The following is a 20,970-nucleotide window of genomic DNA, read 5'->3' as shown; positions in this document are numbered from 1 at the left end:
TCACGAGGACTCTGTAGAATGGACCCTAAGCACATCAGGGAAGCATTCTGTTAAATCCTTCTACCTTATTGATCAACATCATAGATTCCAAGATCATAATGGAATAATGTGGCGAGCTATTTGGAATCTAAAAATCCATGAACGTTTCAAACTCCATCTTTGGAGAATAGCTTGTGAATGCCTCCCCTAGTTCAGCGAAGAAAGCTCATCATGCCCTCTTTGCCAAACCAGCTCCGATAAACCAGGGCATCTCTTTGGCGATTGCCTTTTTTATCATGTTACTTGGAGGGAATCACCCTGGAATATTCAATCAAATTGTGTCCCAGCTTCCACTATGAAGGATCTAATAAACTTTGTTGCTTGTCCTCCACATTCCTTGCTAATGAATGCAAATGATAAGGCTAACTTTTCCTTGTATGCTGCTATTTCTCTATACCAATTGTGGATCTCACATAACATTGTTGTGTACGTAGGAAAACAAGCCGATCTTCATGAAACCATCAAGAGCATTAAGAATCACTTTGCAAAACATTCCAAGGGAGGTCGAGGCTTGGGGTGTCAAGAAGAGATCTCCCCCGAAGCAGCTCTACAGCTTGATTTATCAAAAACACCTTCAGGACCTGACTGGAGCATCATCAGCTCGGACGCAGCTTCGAACAGCTATAGATCATGTCTTGCCGGTATCCTGCACTAGCCGAACAAACCCCCAGAGTTGTCATGGTTTCAGATCTCGCATGAAGACACACCTCTCCAAGCAGAAGCTAAAGCAGCGCTCCTGGCCCTCAACATAGCAGCTGAAAGTGGAGTTAAGAAGATCTGGCTACGTTGCGATGCTCTACTTCTTTCTGAAGCCATTTTGAACCCTAGTTCCTGTCAGTGGGAGATTAGGAACATAGTCTCTGATATTCTCTCGGTGTTTAAAGTTTTCTCTGTTTGGTTATTGTAACACCTGATTTTTTTCCCTAAAACATGCATACATATACTTATACATACATATGCTATTATATATATTATACACGCTGCTTTAAAAAAAAAATTGAAAGGGGAGCATGGCTCCACGTGGCCTAACATCCTCCCCCTTAGCAACCCCTTTTCCACTGCCTTACCACCCATTTCATTTATTTTTCCCACCTCTCTTTTCTATTATGTTCGACTTGGGGGAAGAACGAAGAAGAAAAGAGGGTGAGAGAGGGAGAGAGAGAGAGAGAGAGGGCGCTAGAAGGAGTGAACAAAGTTGAGAGCTCGGGAAGCTCACGGAGGAGAAAGAGGACTAAGCTTGGAGTTCTTGATTTGTAAGTTGATTTTCATGACTTAAACATTAGTATTGGTAGGTTTAGGTTTGTTTTCAGCTCAACTTAGCCTAAGGTCGGGTTTGTTGTCGAGCTTATTTGAGGAGGAGAGCCATCTGTGAGTTCCTTCCGGTTAAGGTTATGTTGAAATCAGTTAGTTGAGTTAGTTATATGATCAGAAAGTGGTGCAATTAGCTGGAAATGAGAGTTATTCTTGAAGGAAGTAATATGGGAATGGATATTGTTTTGGTTATGGAGTAAAGAGCCGAGCTTGTTCTCCAACGTTTAGCTGTTTTGCTTGGCCAATCAATATTCTTTAGCCAATTGAAGTGCCTTCGATAATTCACCATATGCCTAGGTATGTGAGATTGATTTTATAGGTTTTATACTATAAGATCATCTTCTTTTGAACTCGCGTTCCTAATTTGATTATGAATTGAGTAGTAAGAACATTTGGTTATTAATTTAGGAAATGTTAGAATAGCTTTTGGGAATTTTAGATGGTGGTTTGTGCTGAAATGCTTGACTGCTGGGGTTCAAGGGCTTTTGGTATTACTTTTAGTTGGTGTGATAATTAAAGGAAATTGATATTTTGGGGTAGAGCTACTGTTATGTTGACGTGTGGATTAAGGACTTGTTCACGTTTGGATTTATGTTGAATATTGATTAATTGAGTACCGAAAGTTGATTTTCTAGATTTTACTGTAAGAATTCCTTATTTATTGGTTTGATTTTATAAAATAATGGATTTACAAATTTCTTCAATTAATCTATTGAAAAGAAATATAGAGTGGGAATTTGATAAATCTGGACTTGTGAAACTTCAGATTTTCCTTGTTTTCGAATCCTTTATTGTAGTCACACTTAAGACATGAGTTGAGCTTGAATTCGGTTCAGTTATTGATAGGTTGGGTGCTAGATATTGCTAGTCTTGCTTTTCAGAATTTTAGGTAATTTCATTAGAAAAATTAAAAAAATTAAAAAAATCTTAAGAGAATTAAATAATTAGCTAATAGAGTAAACTAGTGATTTATTTCTTATTGGGGTCAAAACGGGTGTTGTTCGGTACCTTTTTATTAGGAGAAATGAATTATTGGTAAAGGAATATGATAACTTACACTATTCTTGTGCTTATAATCTTATTAATATTCACGTATGGAAATTTATAAGAACTTGTCTCTTTAGTGATAAAAAGAAATATGTCAAGTAGGAGACCTAGAATTAATTCTTTTCGTTTATCTAAGTGCCGTCATCTGAGCTTGTCTGGTTTTGAGATTTATTTTTAAGTATGATGAGAGTATTTTCTTCGTATATTTAGGATATGTGGGGTTGATTTAATTAGTTTGAATTGTTACCTTAATATTAAATTAGTCTGATAATAAGAATTTTGTTTCTGCCTCATATGGAGTGTTTGGTGGCTAGTGCTATTGTTGCGTTTATATATTAGCTACGTTGATCCTCCAAGGCCATTGAGGGATGATGTAGTATGAGAATTAGTGGAGGAAATAATTGTCAGGCATAACTTGTTTTTCGGGCTATACTCATGATTGATAGGAGCTGAGGACATTGAATGTGCACCCTGAAGGTTAAGTTGGTGAAATATTTTTGGGTAGTCGGTGAGTACCTTATTCTATTGTGAAGTGATATATATATATATATATGTATATATACATATATATCATGTTAAGTACATGGTAATGATGTGTGATTAATAGAATTGACGTTTTCTGTTTGTGTTGTAGTTGTCTGTTTGAGGGTATGCAATTGTTGTTATCATTGCAAGAGCTTTAGCTGGTAATAATTGTATGAAGTTTATAAATTGATTTATGCGGATATAGGATAAGTGATGGATTCTGATGTCTTTATATGAGACATGAATTGTATGAATGTTATTATTAAAGGAAATATTGTGATAATTTGGGAATAAAGGTTTTGTGTGGATATATGATATTAGATGGCATCGTTGCAGTGTGATTGTGTATGCTGATTGTGTATGAGATATGTGATAATAATGTGGTACCATTGTAATGTGATTGAGATTGTGCTTGTGTATGATGATATATGAAGTGCGATGGCATAGTTGTAATTGTTTATGCTTGTGATTGTTGTTTGATAATAGACATGGGACCGCTGATCCGACGGTATATAAATATGACGCCTAGACCGCTGATCCGGCAAGATACAAAAAGGGACGCCTAGACCGCTGATCCGGCGGGATACAAAAATGGACGCTTAGACCGCTGATCCGACGGGATATAAAAAGGGACGCCTAGACCGCTGATCCGGCGGGATATAAAATGGACGCTTAGACTCCTACTGCCGGAGGATAATGGGCAGCCCCCGCTTATGAGAAATGAAATGAAGAATTTGTGGATATGAGTGCGGGGTCACGGTACTGTCACAACTCTGTTGCGAGGAAATGCAACCCTATGGCTATATTGATTGGTTTGTGTTGTATATTGTTTGGCTGGTATGAGTGTTGGAGATGTGTTGTTTGTTGAGATTGTTGGAAATGTGATGATTGTTGAGATTGTCTGTAGTTGTTCTATGAAAACCGTGTTGTCATTAGAGTTTGATATGTCAATTGATTGTGTTGTGAGTTGCTATAGAATGTTAATGAATGGATGTTTAATGTTTATGTGATATTGGGTATTAGAGAAACGGTTGGAAAGGTTGTGTGAATTGGTTAGTAGAACTTAAATTTAGTTATTATATTGGATATAATTATTATTATAGTTTGTATATACATATATATATATATACCGTGAATGTATGCCGGGTGAGTTGATAGTTGGATTAGATGAGATTATATTAGTTATTTGTATATTTAGTTATTTGCAATTAAATATTTATTTAATAATGTCATTTTACTTTGGAATATAGTATTCACTGAGATGCAGCTCATACCCTGCATATAATTTTCCAGATAAGCTTCTAGCTGGGCAAAAGAAACACTTTTTGATATCAGGGATTACCTCGGAAGATTAGGTAGGAACCTTAGTTATTTGATAAATATTCTTTTTGTATAGAATGTATTTGAATATGTTATGACCTAAATTTTTTGTTTAGTTTTGGTTTAGCGATTGGTTGAGAAAATAAAATTACTCTCTTTTGATATGTATATCCATATTAGAGCTTGCTGGATTGGTTTTTATTTTATTTTATTTTTGAGAGTATATTGAAACCTGTTTTATGTTAATAGTTATGTAGTAACAAATATCGAAGAAATATAGGGGAAATTCAGCTGAAATTTCGGGTCGTGACAGTTATGTTCCTAGATAACTAGGTCGGATAATATCCTTGCTCATGACCTGAGCCAACTTGGCTTGAGGTCCAATTTTCAGTCTCTATGTATTTTGAAGGGTACCTTGACCTCAGGTCTCTTGTAGACTCACTCCTTCATTATTAATATCTTGAATTATTCATCGAAAAAAAGGTTAATTCCACCTAATTACACAAGAATTAACTTAATTAGCACCAAATCAAGTCCAATTAACATGCAATTAGTCTTTTCTCGAAGACAATCAAAGTTAATTAGCCGAGTTTGGTCCTAATTAAGTATGGTACTATCTGATTAATCCTAATTAGGCTCTAAATCACGTAAATTACCAACCTGTTAGTCTAATCTACACATAATCACTCTAATTAAACAAACATCCATCGAAGTACAAACTAAATAGCTTGATTCTAGCTTTGGACAGAGGCTTGGACCTCATTTTACCTTGGTTCCAAGGAGTTTTAGGATCATCGAGCTCAAATTCGGCGAAATCGAGGTTTAAGTTCTTAATTATCCTACTAATTAGGGGAACCTAGGCTTAATTAATGGATTTTGGGTCAGTAATTTGGCAGAGCCTCAGCACATGAAGTTTACCAAAAGTCTTTAAATCTGCAAATGACCTTCTATTTATTTGAAAAGGGGAACCAAGAGTTGTTTTGTAAAATTCGACAGTTGAGGGGCCAAAATACAATTTTAATTTGAAAATTTAAGAGCTCCGAACGAGTCTAGTTGTCTGAATCTGTTCGTTAGGACAGCTAGCCTATGGGCACGGTTATTAACCGCGCCTCCGTAGAGGGACGCAAGAGCTAACCATGCCCCTGTCCTAAATTTCCACCTCGGTGGGAGCTAACTTGAACCAGTTGAATTGAACTGATTTGGTTGGATAAAAATAAGGGATAATCATACCAAATATCATGAACTTGCACCGTTTTCCCAAATATAGTATTAACTCTCAAATTTTCCAAATATAGCTGGACTTTACCTCGTCAGACCAAAAATGTCACTCGTCAATAATTTCGTTACGGTTCGTGACGTGGTAATAAACGATAGTCAATGTGGCCTATGATTTTTAAACTCCAATAGAACAACGACAAGTGGTAATAAACGACAGTCAATGTGGCCTAATGATTTTTAAACTCCAATAGAACAACGACAAGTGGCCCTCTTTCACCCAGCCGATTTTTCAAAAAAACCCATACTTTTTCATTTTTGAAATTTTGGCCCAAAACGTTTTTAGAGGAGTGGGCAATGGCCCTTCCCCGACTGAGGGCTCCCCATCGGCTCTCGATCCCCTAGGCAAGGTGGCCTAAGTCCGACCACCTCGTCGGAGGGATCGAGGGCCAACGGGGGAGGCCCATGCTTGGGTCAGGGCCCCCATCCCCTGTTTTCTGATAGAAAACCGGGGGAAGAGGGGAAGGGGGCCCCGACCCGACTAGGGGCTCCCTCGCCGACCTTGACCCCTTAGGTGAGGTGGTTGACTCACCAGAATGTTTGAGGGCCGGTGGGAGGGCCCCAAGCGGGGTTGGGCCTCCCTTCCCTCTTCTCTTATTTTTTTATAAAAAAAATAGGGGAAGAGGGGAGAGGGGCCCCGATCTCACTAAGGGCTGCCCCGCCCGCCCTTGACCCCTTGGGAGAGACAGCCACCTCTCATCCGAGGAGTCGAGGGCTGGCGGAGTAGCCCCAGGCTGGGTCGGGCCCCCCACTTGCCTCTTCCCCCGTTTTTCTATAAGAAAACATGGAAATAATGGAGGGGCCCCTCGACTCGTATGGGGGCTCCATCACTGACCCTCGACCCCTCGGGCAAGGTGGCTGGACTCGGGACACCTCACTAGAGGGGTCAAGGCCGGCGTGGGAGCCCCTAGTCGGGTCGGGCCCCTACCCCCTCCTCCCTCGCGGCCCTTCCCCCCTAGGGTTTTTCCAAAAACGTTTTGGGCCAAAATTTCAAAAAAGAAAAAGTATGGATTTTTTTGAAAAATCGACTAGGTGAAGAGTGCTACTTATCGTTGTTTTATTAGAGTTTAAAAATCATTAGGCCACATTGGCTGCTGTTTATTGCCACATTACGAACCGTGACAAAATTATTGATGGGTGACATTTTTGGTCTGACGGGGATAACGTCCTGTTACATTTGGGAAATTTGAGAGTTGATGTTATATTTGGAAAAATGGTGCAAGTTCATGATATTGATGTAATTATCCCTAAAAATAAACATATATGCCCTCAAACTTTCAAAAACCTTTCATTTTTACCATTTTTGGGATTTTAAAGCACATTTGAACGGAGAAAAATTATCAGAAAATATCCTTGGGTTTAGAAAATATATCTTCTAAGTAGAAAACCATCCCGACATGAATATTTTTGCTACGTGAGAATATCGTTTACTCTGTCTCAAACCCTTATCTTTTTGAATAAAAGATATAAATCAAAGGGTTTTACTCAAAGAAAATGTATCGTGCCTTTTGTTCGTGAAAAATATGAGCAATAGGATTTTGAACAAAGGTTTCCAGAGAGTGAGTGTCACGTATTTGAAATCTGTTTTATACACATATCCTGGGGAAAGAAATATTGCCAATTAACTCATATAAATTTTGAAAATAGTCACAGGTTGTCAAAATTAAATACTCAGCACTCGATGACCATTTGTTTATTCTCGATAATCCATCTTCTTATGGGTGATCCTCAGGTGCTTTGTCGGTTCTCTGATTTGATGTACTCCCTAAACGTTGATCCTTGCCAGGGCTGGAACGAGGTGCTTATAGACGTCTCTTGAGATTAGGCGGAATCAATTTCGGCAATGAAGTTGTGATGCTTGTGAACTACCAAAATCTACTTGGTCACAATGGAAACTGGTGCAGCTGCAGCAGAATAGTTTCTATATGTACTATGAATGTTAGCCTTGATAACATCATATGTTTTGAACTATTTTCCTTCCCACTTCTTTCCAGGTAGTTATATTTAATAAGTGCAAAACGTCGGGTAGTTCTTTTCTAATGGGCAGAACGGGATCAAGTGGATTAGAACTACTCCAAAAAGAGCAGGCGATTTCCGACCTTCTTCAATCAAAAGTAGACGTATACTAACACAAACAATGGTTAAATATCCTTACTTTTATGAGAAATTTTTATATATTGCCACTAGCAGAATCCTTCAACTAAAAAAAGTACAAACAAGTCTGAACACAAAATTATCGGAATTACAGGAACGAGGTAACATCCTGAGATACCGTTCACTCCATGATGACTTTAGCTTCGATAGCCTTCATCTTTCTCTATAATCTGCTCGCCTTCTTCCTTCGAGACACCTTTCTTGAACACTGATGGCATCTTCTCCACTAAATGTTTGGCTTCCTTAAGACCCAGATCAGTGAAACCCTTCACTTCTTTACCTTGATCACGACTCCAATTTAAACTAAAAAACCGTCTTTTTGGGTTTCTTCTCCTCCTTTGCTGCTGCTGTGGCCTTTGTGGCCATCCCAGCAGCTGCACCACCTTTCATGACCCGATAGTGGGTGGTTCAGTCATACCCAGTTTTTTCATCATAATCGAAGAAAGCTCCGCGACTTCAACTAGTGTGAGTCCCGATGTTTCGTCTACAAGCTTAAACACCCTATCTGTAGGACGACTTCGACGCTCTGTCGAATCAGATGTTGTGGGGTCATAGTCAGCGGGAAGCCACCTCTGGTCAATTTCCAGCTCCTCCTCTTCTTCTTCCTCTTCTTTCCTTGCTAACTGAGAAAATCCTCGAGTGAATCACCATGAGTATGAATTTTGTAAAACTCCCGGAAGAAGATTGAGACCCCCGTGCAACTTGTTGGCTAGATTGTGTCTAAGTCTTAACAAGAGGCTCATCCTTTTCATAAATGCAGTCTCCAACTTCCATAGCAGAAAAATGATTTACGCGGACCGCATCATGCAATCTATCAGGTGGAGAGGTCTAATGACCTGACACACTGCGTACTACAGGAAAATTAGGTACTCCGGCATAAAAATGTCAAAGGAAACCCATGTTATCAGGTACTACGACAATGTGGAGGCAATTACCGATCGAACAAAACCGCTAAGAAGTTCGTAAATAAGCATTAGGGATAGTAACTCTTCATTTGATAATCAAACAACCAAAAGCTAGCAACCCCTTTTTGGAAAACATTCGCTCTAAGTAAGAGGAATACGAATATCAGTTCTAGCAGTTACTTTGTTCATCAATGTCAAAAAAAAAAAGCATACAGTGGCCGAAACAAGAAACTGAAAGCAAGGATCATATCAACAGCAAGAAAAGCACAACAAAATGAGATAACAGTGGCAAATTTCTTTTCTTTCACATTCGATAGCGAACAATTCGACGGGCCACTTACTCCAACATTGAGCTAATCCCCGAACTCAAAGTCACGCCTATTTCCAAAATATCGTAGCTTCATTCTACATATGCACGTCATTCTCATTACACTATAACTAACGCTAACGCTCATCTCAAATATTCAAATTAATGAATAAAGGAAAAGGCCAAATCCGACATTCAAGAACGAGAGGTAGCTGAAATTTTGGAGGTCCGTACCATTGCATATCTATCTAGCTAACTATCTACCTATCCATCTAATTTAGAACAAGTATATCGATGTATGAAATCCTCACCTCTTATGCTTCAGCTATCAATAACAGTGGCTATACAGAAGCTGGAGTGTTACTGGTAGCATACCTAGTAGTCGGAGTGTTACTGGTAGCATACCTAGATGATGATGGCAGGACGGGACGAGGGAGCAACAGGGTGGAAGATGAAAAGCATTCGATGTTTTGGACAGCCCATGAGATAAGACTCATATTGGCCTTGAAAAAGAGAAAATGACACTTGAGATAAAGTCCTAAATGTATCAGTTTGGAAAAACAAGTCCTAAAAGGTTTGGAAAAGTAACACTTTTGGTCATATCCGTTACTCCCGTTAACGGAATTCCAACAAGGCAAATGGCCCTCCACGTGGCGCTTCTTGAGTGGTCAGGAGTTGGTTCGGGTAGTCGGGGTAGAATCGGGTTGGGTTCGGGTCCGGATGTCTCATTCTTCACCCGGCTCCCTCCCCATGCCCAAAACCCTCCTCCAAGCAGAGCAAGCCCCCACCCGCTTGGAAAATCTGAAAGCTCAAGAACTCAAGAACAAGAACAGATCATTGTTTTGCTTGCCGGAAATGAAAGGATAGGTAAGAAGAACAAGCAACAATTTAGGAATTTAGGGTTTCAATTGCTTTGTTGGATTTCAAGGAATTTGGGAATTTAGGGTTCCTGGTTTGAATTGGGGAAAGAATGGGAATCCGATTTTGTTGTTGGTAAATTCTCCAGTTCGAATTCAAGGAAACGATGATCTCATATATTTGCTCTGTAAATAGATCCCTTTGTTTTATCTTTTATTTTTTTGGGTGAACTTCTGATTTTATTTCGGTGAACTAAATCTCATCTTCAGAACTAAAAGCTCTGCAACAAAATCTGTAAATAAATCTATGATCATCAGCTTCGGCTGCGGCCGCGAGGGTGTGGATCGTGGCGACGAGCTTCTGCTTGGGGTTTCAAGAGCTTGCTTGCGTGTTTGCTGCTTGTTCGCTGTTTGTTCTTCTTTCATTTCCGAACCTAGAACTCGAACTTTGCTTGGGGTTTCACGAGCTTTCAGATTTTCCAGATCCGACTAGGAGGAGTTCGTTGATGGAATTGATTGGGCTCAGGCGGGGCTGCTTGAGGTGCTACGGTGCCTGTGATCGGCGGTTGCAGGGGCAGCGTTAGGGTTTCGAGTGCAGGGGCGGCGCATGGGGAGGGAGTCGGGTGAAGAAGGAGATATCCGGACCCGAACCCGACCTGATTCTACCCCCGACTATTCAAACCAACTCCTGACCACTCAGGAAGTGCCACGTGGAGGACCGTTTGCCTTGTTGGAATTCTGTTAACGGGAGTAACGGATATGACCAAAAGTGTCACTTTTCCAAACCTTTTAGGATTTGTTTCTCCAAACTGAAACATTTAGGATTCGATGTCAAAAATTGGCAAACATATAGGATCTCAAGTGTCATTTTCTCCCTTGAAAAATGTCAAAAGTTCGAAACGGAACACCCGGACCGAACCCCAACCCGGTTCAAGTGAAGGCCGAAAACAAAACCGAACCGAACCGGATGGGTAAGCCTCTCTCTTCCCCTCCACCTCCATAGTTGCTCGGTGGCTGCTTCCGTTCCGCCTCTCTCTCGTCAGTGTCTGCTGCTTCCGGCGCTCTCTTGCTCTCTCTCTCTCTCTCTCTGTGCCTCCCAGGCGGTCTTCTCAACCCAGGTGATAATTTCCGATTGGGGTTATCAGTCCGACTGTTATAGGGAACGACTCCGGCGGGTTCCGACCTCCAGTGTGTAAGCAATGTGAGTTTCGTTTGCCAGAAGCCTGCAAGTTCCTTTCTCAGTGACGGAGTACAGTTCTGAATCGAATAGAAATTTGGGTGATTGACAGGTCCAGAATATGCGTGAAGAACTTGCCCAAGTACGTGGCGGAGGACCGGCTCCGGGAGGTCTTCTCTCAGAAGGGGGAGATAACCGATGCCAAACTCATGCGCACCAAGTAATGAACTTGCTCCTTCTTAATTTGATTGATGATAGTCGGCCTTTGTGTCGCAGTGGCAATGAGAATTGTTGGTTGTTTGGTTGTTGAAGATTTTTCTTTTGTTGGGTCTGTTGGGCAGGGATGGTAAGAGCCGGCAATTCGCTTTTATTGGATTTCGGACCGAGCAGGAAGCCCAAGAAGCTATCAAGTACTTCAACAAGTCGTTTCTCGATACTTGCCGGATTGCTTGTGAGGTTTGTCAGTTCGATTCTTGTCTTTCTAAGAATCTTCTATATTTGTTCGGTAATAATTTTGCATTCTTATTCTTGATAGTTGATAGGCTCATGTTATAGTAGAAGGTTGAATCCGGTTTGATAAAAGCGACTGTATCTCGTAAGGCGCTTAATGCAGAACAATTTAATTGCATATTATAAGGTTGAATTTTAGGTCAGAAAACCCGCTTAAGGTTGGATTAGCAGGCTAGCTCTTATGGTATCATTATATTTTCATGGGATGTGCTTGTGCTTGAATGTTGCTTGGTCCAGAAGAAAATTTATCCGGACAAGCTGAGTGATATCCTTGTTCTAGTATTCTGTCTAAATGTCCTTTTCGTTGTGTCCAGATTGCCCGTAAAGTTGGGGATCCAGATATCCCTCGACCGTGGAGTCGCTACTCAGTGAAGAAGGATGAGAAAGCCTCTGAGAATAAGACTTCTTCTGGTGGTGAGATTTCTAGCCAGTCAAGCCTGAAGCATAAGGGAAAGAAAAAGGACCTGAACAAGACAAGTGAGGATGACGACCCTCAGCTTCAGGAGTTTCTTCAGGTCATGCAACCAAGGGTCAATTCAAAGCTGTGGGCAAATGACGCCTTGGTGGCCTCGGTGACTGGTACAACCAATGAAAAAGGCACTCCGAACAAAGAAGACAGAGAAAAAACCGCTTCAGCAAAAGTGGAGTCAGAAAATCTTGATGATGTTGGAAAAGAACTTGGTGGTGCTCCCAAGAGTACGCGAAATCTTGCGCTTGATGAAGTGGTTTCTGACATGGACTACTTCAAGAGCAGAGTTAAGAAAGGTTGGTCAGACTCAGAAAGTAGCGAGCATGAAGATAGTAACAATGAAAAAGAGGATGGAGATGATTCATCGAGTGAAAGCTCCTCAGATGAAGATGATCAGGCTGCAGATTCTGTTCGAGAGCACAATAACACTACGTTGCCTGATAAGCTTGGAGGGGAGAGCCCTCTTGCAGAAACTGATGGTGAACAAGCTGACCAGGGGAACCCATTATCTAGCTTAGAAGATGAGAAAGAAGAAACCATTCAAAGCGACCGTCTTTTTGTTCGCAATCTACCTTATACCACAACGTAAATTTCTTTTTCATCTGTTTCAGCTTTTGTCCTCTCATTTAATACTTCTTGTGCTTGATTTGTTTTTATTTTAGAACAGTGAGGAGGACCTGGAGGAGCTGTTTAGTAAGTGTGGCAAAATTTCAGAGGTCCATCTTGTTGTTGATAAAGATACTAGACGATCAAAGGGAATTGCTTACATTCAGTATGCAGTACCTGAATCTGCAGCAAGGTACTGCATTCTTGCTTCCTACTATTACTCGATTTATGCATTATACTTTTGGTGATTCTCAATGGTTATATTAACCTTCATTATCAATTCCTAATGCAGAGCTTTAGAAGAAGTCGACAATTCAATTTTCCAGGGCAGATTGCTGCATGTTATGCCTGCTCAGCGAAAAGGCCAACCTGAAAAACAGAAGTGAGTGGTGGTGGGCCGTCTTTTGTTTCTTACTCATCTTTTTCCTTATTCTTTTATTCTTTTTTTTTGTTGGTTAGGAGTGTGCGGTTCGTGGTTGTTTGGGTAAATATTATTGAAGGTGGACTGGGCTGTCCAGTAATTATGAAAATTTTATTTGGTTTTTCCCTGCTTTATAATGCATCTGCTCTGGACTATAGTGGTCGAGGTACTCTTAACTTGATATTACTACTATACAGTGATCACTCTTCAAACCAAGCAGCAAAAACTTTCAAGCAACAGAGGGAAGAAGAAAGAAAGGCTTCTGAAGCTAGTGGAGATACAAGAGCATGGAATACATTGTTCATGCGCTCCGATACGGTAAGTTTTTGTCTTACAACAGAATTGGTGTGAATACATCATCTCAAAGTATTGATTGTGTCATTTCGACTGAGAGACATTTCTGAGCGCTGTTATTGACCTGGAGATTGCATCTAACATTTGTCCTGTTTTGGTTCTGTTATCTAGGGAATAATGCCATTATAATTGTTAAATGCTTCTTTCTAGCTGCTTAATCTTTTCTTCTAAAGTAACCATTTAAGAAATAAGTGTACTCAGCATAGCCTTTGATTAGATGGGTTACAGGAAAATTTAGCAATCAAAAGATGCTCAAAGATTGCAAAAGAACCAAACTATGACATCATCTCTTTTATAGACTCCCCTGTCAAGCAGAAAACTTTATCGATGAAACTGAGATGCAGTTAATCGGTATCTCCAAGCAACAGATTTCAAGTCAGGCAGCTATTCAGTCCTTGTAGAAGGCTAGCTGGCCAGATTTAGTACTATCGGGATTGCACTTATTTCTGTTCTGTTGTGATTTATTGCCTTGTAGCATTCAATACCTTAAGTTAAAGGTGAACCTGTCCTTTCAGATCTTGTTGATCCATAACTTATGTGGCAAAAATAGATGTGCTTAGTTACTTATATTATATATACTATTTAAAGGGGTCAGGGTTAAAAGGTTTTATGTCGATTGTTGACTATAATGCATCCTGCTGTTATACTGGTTGAATTGACATAGAGTTGAGACCATCATTTATTGGTGGCTCATCCATGGAATGTATTGTTCTTTCATGGTGTTATGATTACAAATTTTTCCGCAAAATTTTCTTTTAGGTTGTTGAAAACATAGCAAGGAAATTCGGTGTGAGCAAGAGTGATTTCCTCGAGCGTGAGGCCGATGATCTTGCAGTGCGCATTGCCTTAGGGGAGACACAAGTAATTAATGAAACTAAGAAGGCTTTAGCAGAAGCAGGAGTTAATGTAGCAGCTCTGGAGGAGTTTGCTGCTAACAGAAGTGATTCTGCCAAAAGAAGCAATCATGTTTTGTTGGTGAAGAACTTGCCCTATGGTTGTTCTGGAGCTGAACTGGCTAATATGTTTGGCAAATATGGTAGTCTGGACCAGGTCATTCTGCCTCCGACAAAGACGATGGCTTTGGTATGTAGTCCCCTATTTTCTAATTTTTATCACGTTAAACTTCCATTGTGATTAGCAATGTAGTGGTTATTTTCTGGTGTGAGATTTCTTTCTGCTGTTCACTCATTACTCAACTGAATATTAAGTTTGCTTTTTATCTATGTTTTGGAAAAATATATTTCTGGACTTTGTTAATTATTCATCGGTCTCCAATAGGCGGAAGATAACCCTCTTTCATTTGCATGGTATGTCTTTCAACGTGTGCATGAAATTTTAAACATTATAGTGCATGCAATTGCTCAAAACTGGGGTGGGGGGTGGATTGGGCTTTGGAAAGTTTAGCCACTGGAGAGTAGCTCTGTCTTAATGAACAGTGATGAGGACTCATTGTGCATTTGGACATACAATTCTAACCCCCGTTGATACCCAAGCTTCCATCTTGCTCAATCTTAGAGAAGAATTAGCAATTCACCAGCATAAGCAGCTGTTCCTCCTTTGTTTCTATGAATAGTCGTTAATCTCCAACCAGTAATTACAGCATAATAAATGGTACTTGTTGCAACCTTAGCAGGAGTTATATGCTTCATCAGTAGAACAGATGCCACATTTCTGTTTTAGTTATAATGATAGTTTATTTTTTCCTCTTAAATCCCTTGTTTATCAGAACTCTAGTCTATTTTATTTTCCTTCATGATTCCATGACCTGCCTCCATCTCTGAAACTTCAACTAATATACGAGGGCGGTTTGCCTGCAATTGGATTAATAGTTGCTTCCTTTCTACTGAAGCCAACCTTGATTTTCAGGTTGTTTTCCTTGAACCGTCTGAGGCACGAGCTGCTTTTAAAGGGCTGGCATACAAACGATACAAGTATGTTTTCTCTTTGTGAAGTCTTCTGACTTACCTTTGTTTCGTTTCACCAACAAATTTTAACCTTAATTTTAACTCTACTCCACTTAACTCCACTTATCTTCAATTCAACAACACAATCATTATTTTCTCTCAACTATTCGCTACTTTTTCCACAATTCAACGACACAATCATTACTTTCTCTCAACTAATCATTACTTTTTCTCAACTATTCATTACTTTTTTGAAAATTCAACAACACACCATTGCTTTCTCTCAACTATTCATTACATTTTCACACTTTTTCATAATTCAACAAAAATCATTACAACCCAATTAAAATCAAAATTCAACTCTACTTAACTCTAAAACCAAACACAGCATAAAAACAGTTATTCGAACTTAGCTTTGTTCTAAGTTAAGGTCAGAGATGGTTATATTTTATATTCATTAAATGTGGTGTTTGAAGGCATAGAAATCTAAATCTGATGCTCTTTGTTCTGAATACAATCATTATTTTTAAGAAGTAAGCGGTTCTTTCCATTCCTTACATTGTCCAAATTGGACCTTTTAGGCTTTGAGCGTCAGTTATTTTCAGCAGGCTTTCTTGTCTATTAGGAAGAGCTTACTTAATGGGTCCAGATGTACATTTAGATTCCTTTTAGGCTATTTTGGTGCTCTCTTTGGTGTTCATAGGTTGACAATCCTTCTAGTGATGCTTATAATGTATATCTGATTAAAAAGTTAGCTTCTAGGAAGAATTAGTTTCATAATACAAGGATTGTCAACCCCAAAGGGTTTAGCATAACAGTGTGTGACACTCCCTAAAGGAAGGTTTTCTCACATTCATTAAATAAGAAATGAAGTACTAATTTTGACTTTTTCTCCATGCTTATTCGGATTGGTGTGCTTATCACATGTCCTTAATCGAAGTCTAATCACTATACAGGGATGCTCCGTTGTACTTGGAATGGGCTCCTGGCAATATTCTGAATCCAGTCCCATCAGATGGCAATCAAAATAATGGTCCTCTGGTAGGTGACCGTGATGCTAACAGAGTCCTATTGGAGCAACATGCAGGACTGTCAGATGTGGATATTGATCCTGACAGAACGGAGGTTTGGCATCTCACTTTCATCAGTTTCTGTTTTCTTTCCCTCATAAACATGTTGCTGCTGGCCATATATAATTTATTTCCGTCTTGATTTATATTTGTTTCATGTGGGAAATATCTACATTGTGCTGGTTAGTTGCTTAGATGTTCTGCTTGTTTTTAGTTTAGAAACAGTAAATCTGAAACATGCAACCTTCTCATATAAATGATTGAATCCAACGTTTTAGCTGATCGCACCTAGTTGAGGTAAACAGCAATACAACTGAGGTCATAAAATATAAGGTATAACATAAAGCTGTGCTTAGAGGCCATTCTTGTACTTTGTGATTCTGAGATTTTACGATAATCATATATTATCCCAGTGGTAATGCCCTGATAGGTGATTTAGCTGCGTTTGGTTGTGACGTGTGCAACATACAAGAAAGCTGTGAAAAAATTGACTTGTTTAAGTATATGAGAGACATTAATTTCCCACTAAAATTGCTATATTTTGTCCATTGACTACTTATGGCTTGTTATTTGCAGTCACGGTCTCTCTTTGTGAAGAACCTAAATTTTAAGACGACCAATGAGACCCTTAGGGATCATTTGAGTGGACAAATGAAGAACGGAAAAATTCTCAGCGTTAAGGTAATCAATTTTGCGTTCCAGTCCTCTCAATTACTTTAAGAAACTTGTTCAATGATTTGCAATTCTTTTATCTTACTTTCCTGGATTCCTCTTTTACTTGAGCAGATAAAGCAGCACATGAAAAATGGCAAGCATGTCTCGATGGGATTTGGGTTTGTAGAGTTTGATTCTGTGGAGACTGCTACAAACATTTGTCAGGATTTACAGGTTGGTTCGTCCCTTTATATGTCAACTCTTCTCAGACCTACGACATACCTAATTATATCCCTCATGTTCTCGTCCTTTTAGGGCACTGTTCTAGATGGTCATGCCCTTGTGTTGCAACATTGTCAAGTGAAAAAGGAGGAAGAAGTTTCAAACAAGGCAGAGAAGGATAAGAGTTCAACCAAATTGCTCGTAAGAAATGTTGCTTTTGAGGCTACCGAGAAAGATCTGAGAAAGCTGTTCAGTCCCTTTGGGAAGGTAAAACGTTTTCTCTTCTGCCTCCTTTTGGGTGTGATTACTTAATTTGGTTGTCATAGGTACTTTCAATGGGACCTGAGATTTTTGGATAACATAGAGTGAGGTTAGACTGGGCATATTTGGAAACATTTGGTAATGGAAAAGTGATCTCCCGTTTCGAAGTTCCAACTAGTGCTTAATAAGTTGTCTCATATCTCTCATACTGCCTATAATGCCATTATTATGTATTCTAGTTCTACATACAGGCAGTGAGTCTTTCCATAGAGGATTCCCGAGGGTTCATTTCTGCTTTGAGAATTTATTGTTTTTAAATTGTGGGTCAAGCTTAAACCTGTTCTGGTACTCTAAATTCTTTAGATCAAGAGCTTGAGACTCCCGATGAAATTTGGAAGTCACCGAGGATTTGCATTCGTGGAATTCGTCACAAAGCAAGAGGCGCAGAACGCTCTCAAGGCCCTGTCCAACACTCACCTTTACGGCCGTCATTTGGTAACATTGCTAGTCCTCGTTCCTTGAAGATTGCCTCTGCTCTGGCTTAGGCTTTTGTGGTATTATTAAATCAGGGATTAACCCCAACTGTAATTTTCAGGTTCTGGAGAGAGCAAAAGAAGGAGAGAGCTTAGAAGAGTTACGGGCTCGGACAGCTGCTCAATTCACTGACGAGCAAAATGGGTACCAAAATCCAGCCAAGTTGTCGAGGAAGAGGAAACACATGGCCGTTCTGGATGAGGGCAGAGTGAAGTTTGAGAGAATTGCTGATTAACTTTGATCGTGTCAAAGTGCTTTATTGCCTTAGAATAGAATCTTCCGTAGACTGGATGTAATCATAATAGTAATCTTTATATAGTTATGTCAATTATGAAAGGCACAGTTTTGCTTGTTCAGTGCCACTAATGGATTCGTAGACCGTTCGCTTATTCTTGTAGAATGATAAGTTATTGATAAATGATCCAGGTGGATGACTCCTTCCGAGTTCGGGGGCTGATATCTCTATTGCAGCAATCAATATCTGATGTCTCCCTGCGTGTTTTTAGAACATCCCATGATTCTTCTTTGTTTCCTACTTACAGGAGTACCGACATGAATTTGATGAGAAAGTAGAATATCTTACAACAGAACAAGCGAGAGTAGAAATTCGATTGAGTCTCCATATGCAAGGTCTCGTTTTCTTTCATAATTTTATTCGATAAAAATATCACATGGAATTACACTAATCAATTCTCTTTTCTTACACAATTGCCAGTTAGAAATTCACAGTTAGGTGTTGTTCTATGTCAATTTTCAACAATAGACGTCACTTATATGTTAGAAATTATGAAAAACACAAATTGTGAGATACTCATTTAAAAAAAAAAAACACAAACTGTGAGATGATGTGATCGATAATTAGTCGAAGGCAAATGGCGTTTATCACTTCCTCTTGCATTCAAAAGAAGCTTGTTTACTTTTTTTCAGTGAGATAATGAGATGCCCTCGTGTATCTATTGCTTAAGACTAGTCCCCCACTCAAACATATAACTTCCCTAACCATGAGTTTCAGTCCTTTCTAGCGATGGATCAGGTGATGGCTCTTCATCGTGATGGACCCGATATGTCCACCCTCCGATTCATCCAGAGGATAAAAGTTCAACTCTCTGGGATTTGTGCTCAATTTCCCTGCATGACAATCTTGCTCGTTCCTGCAGGTGAGCTCTTTCATGAGGGACTCACCCTCCCTCACTTCTTTGGCGACACGAAAGCCAGAGAGAAAGACGGAGTCTAAGCCCGGATATTATACGCACCTAAACTATCAGATCAGGAAGCAACCCCAACCCCACGCCCAGAAGGCAGAGAGGACAATCATCGAGATTGGTTGGATTACTCTCGAAGCGCTTCCATTTTCTGAGGCTGCTGTATCGATCAACAAGGAGCTTGATGTCTCCCAAAGCTAGATCCACGAGGCATTTATGCATCGCAAGAGATCCTTGTCTAATTCCAACTAGATGAATACAAAATGAAATCTCCTTTCGTAGTCCATTTAGTTGGAAAAATGAAATATTTTTCGTGAAGAGCCGATCTTCATTCTCTTATTGAGTTAGTCACTGTTGTCATGATTGCAACCTCTAAACATCGAAAGCGAACCAGGAAAAAGCAGCGATGAGGAACATGAACGACGGCGCTAGGGGCAGTATTACTGCTAGCCAGCTCGGAACCAGCATTTAGCAAATGCGATCACAGAACGGCAAGTATTTTGAGAACTCGAATGTTATTCGTTATTGTTTGACAGCAGAAAAAACAACAAACACAACACGAAATCTCCTTCTCCTATCCCGAGAACTCGAAAACTAAACATTCCTCCTCCTCTCACGAAGCAAAGAGAGAAACAAGATAGACCAGAAGTATTATCAGTACAACAAGCCCTACCCAACGAACCCAATTCTTGTTCTTCTTGTTCATCTGATTTGCATAGTAGAGGCTATCGGTCCCGCCACTTACATACCAACCCCCACTTGCCACGTTGTCCTTGATCTCATCGACCTTCTCGCCCTGCGCCTCAACAATCACTGCCATGTCCAGGAAGATCTGGTGCAGCTTTTCCAGGCTCCTATGTATCTCCATCCCTGCCTTGTGATCGTCCTTCATCTCCTTCTCCTTTCCATCGAGAAACTCAATCTTCTTCTCCCCTGGCCTAGAGAAGGACGAAGAGACCGAGACTGAGGCCATCATCTTCTCAATCATCTCCTCACTCGGTTCTTCTCCCGTGGAATTGAAGTACCTCCTTCTGAGCTCTTCCTTTCTGTCCGAGTTGATCTTCTCCCTCAGTGCTTGGAAGTCCCTCATCATCCCAGCCAGCTTCGTCCTCAGCCCATTCGTGACTGATGCCCTGGTCTGGCCAACCGCAGCTCCTTCGTGGCTGGTGGCGTTGGACCTATCCAGTGAGTGCAGTCTTGTTTTCACAGAAACGGCTTTCCACTGGACCGAGATTGAATCAGACTTCATGCGGTCCCTCAGACCTCGGAGCACTTTGGCACTGAGGGCTGACTTCGACTCCTCATTCAGGGCACGGAGGTCGAGCAGGAGGTTCGAGATATCCTCCATCTCAAGCTTGATCATGGAGACCTCCTGGAAGAACTGGGAGAGGCTGCCTTCCACAGCTGAGTCTGGTTGTCTTTGTCCGGCTTCCAGTTCACTGTAGATCTTGGACTCGAGGTCCTTCCTGGCCTGTTTCTTCAGTTCTGTATAACCTAGGAAGGATTGTCATCAGATAATTCATCTTTGCGAGAATTTCACTTGACCGACCTGAGGGATCATTGAAAAGTTGACCACATAAAGGTAGCAGTGAATAATGAGAAGATCAAAACAACTGAAGAGGCTCGGCAATCTTTTACGGGGCCCAAAAAAAAAAAAAAAAGAAACTGATCAGCCATAATGTTTGATGATAACCGACGGGAGGGACGGGTGATGAAGAACTAAAGACAGTGAAAACTCAATTTCGAATCACGAAACAGAAGAAACGGAGGATACCCTTCTGTGAAGAATGAAATTTCGAGATACAGTCTTTCAAGATCCTCGGGTTTTCTTTGAATTACTGCTTCT

The 20,970-nt window shown here is 40.3% G+C and overlaps 2 protein-coding genes and 1 pseudogene across 2 annotated transcripts; 1 reads left to right on the top strand and 2 right to left on the bottom strand.

Moving 5' to 3' along the window:
- Positions 1-7,792: 7,792 nt before the first annotated feature.
- On the bottom strand, positions 7,793-8,445 carry LOC116212112 (annotated as a pseudogene).
- A 2,289-nt stretch (positions 8,446-10,734) lies between these two features.
- LOC116209916 (multiple RNA-binding domain-containing protein 1) lies at positions 10,735-18,400 on the top strand. The gene is made up of 15 exons (XM_031543674.1): positions 10,735-10,941; positions 11,030-11,137; positions 11,259-11,373; positions 11,742-12,481; positions 12,564-12,695; positions 12,795-12,884; positions 13,121-13,241; positions 14,037-14,360; positions 15,144-15,208; positions 16,138-16,306; positions 16,828-16,932; positions 17,038-17,139; positions 17,221-17,394; positions 17,752-17,883; positions 17,984-18,400. Coding segments are annotated over exons 1-15 (2,553 nt in total). The 5' UTR covers positions 10,735-10,939; the 3' UTR covers positions 18,158-18,400.
- A 1,205-nt stretch (positions 18,401-19,605) lies between these two features.
- On the bottom strand, positions 19,606-20,647 carry LOC116209928 (syntaxin-112). The gene is given in 2 exon segments (XM_031543686.1): positions 19,606-20,629; positions 20,631-20,647. Coding segments are annotated over 2 exon segments (909 nt in total). The 3' UTR covers positions 19,606-19,737.
- Between the last annotated feature and the right edge of the window lie 323 nt (positions 20,648-20,970).

Source organism: Punica granatum, chromosome 6 (assembly GCF_007655135.1).
Source record: "Punica granatum isolate Tunisia-2019 chromosome 6, ASM765513v2, whole genome shotgun sequence".
Classification (NCBI taxonomy): domain Eukaryota; kingdom Viridiplantae; phylum Streptophyta; class Magnoliopsida; order Myrtales; family Lythraceae; genus Punica; species Punica granatum.
The sequence above is the reverse complement of the archived record's forward strand: the minus strand, read 5'-3'. Positions and strand labels throughout refer to the sequence as shown.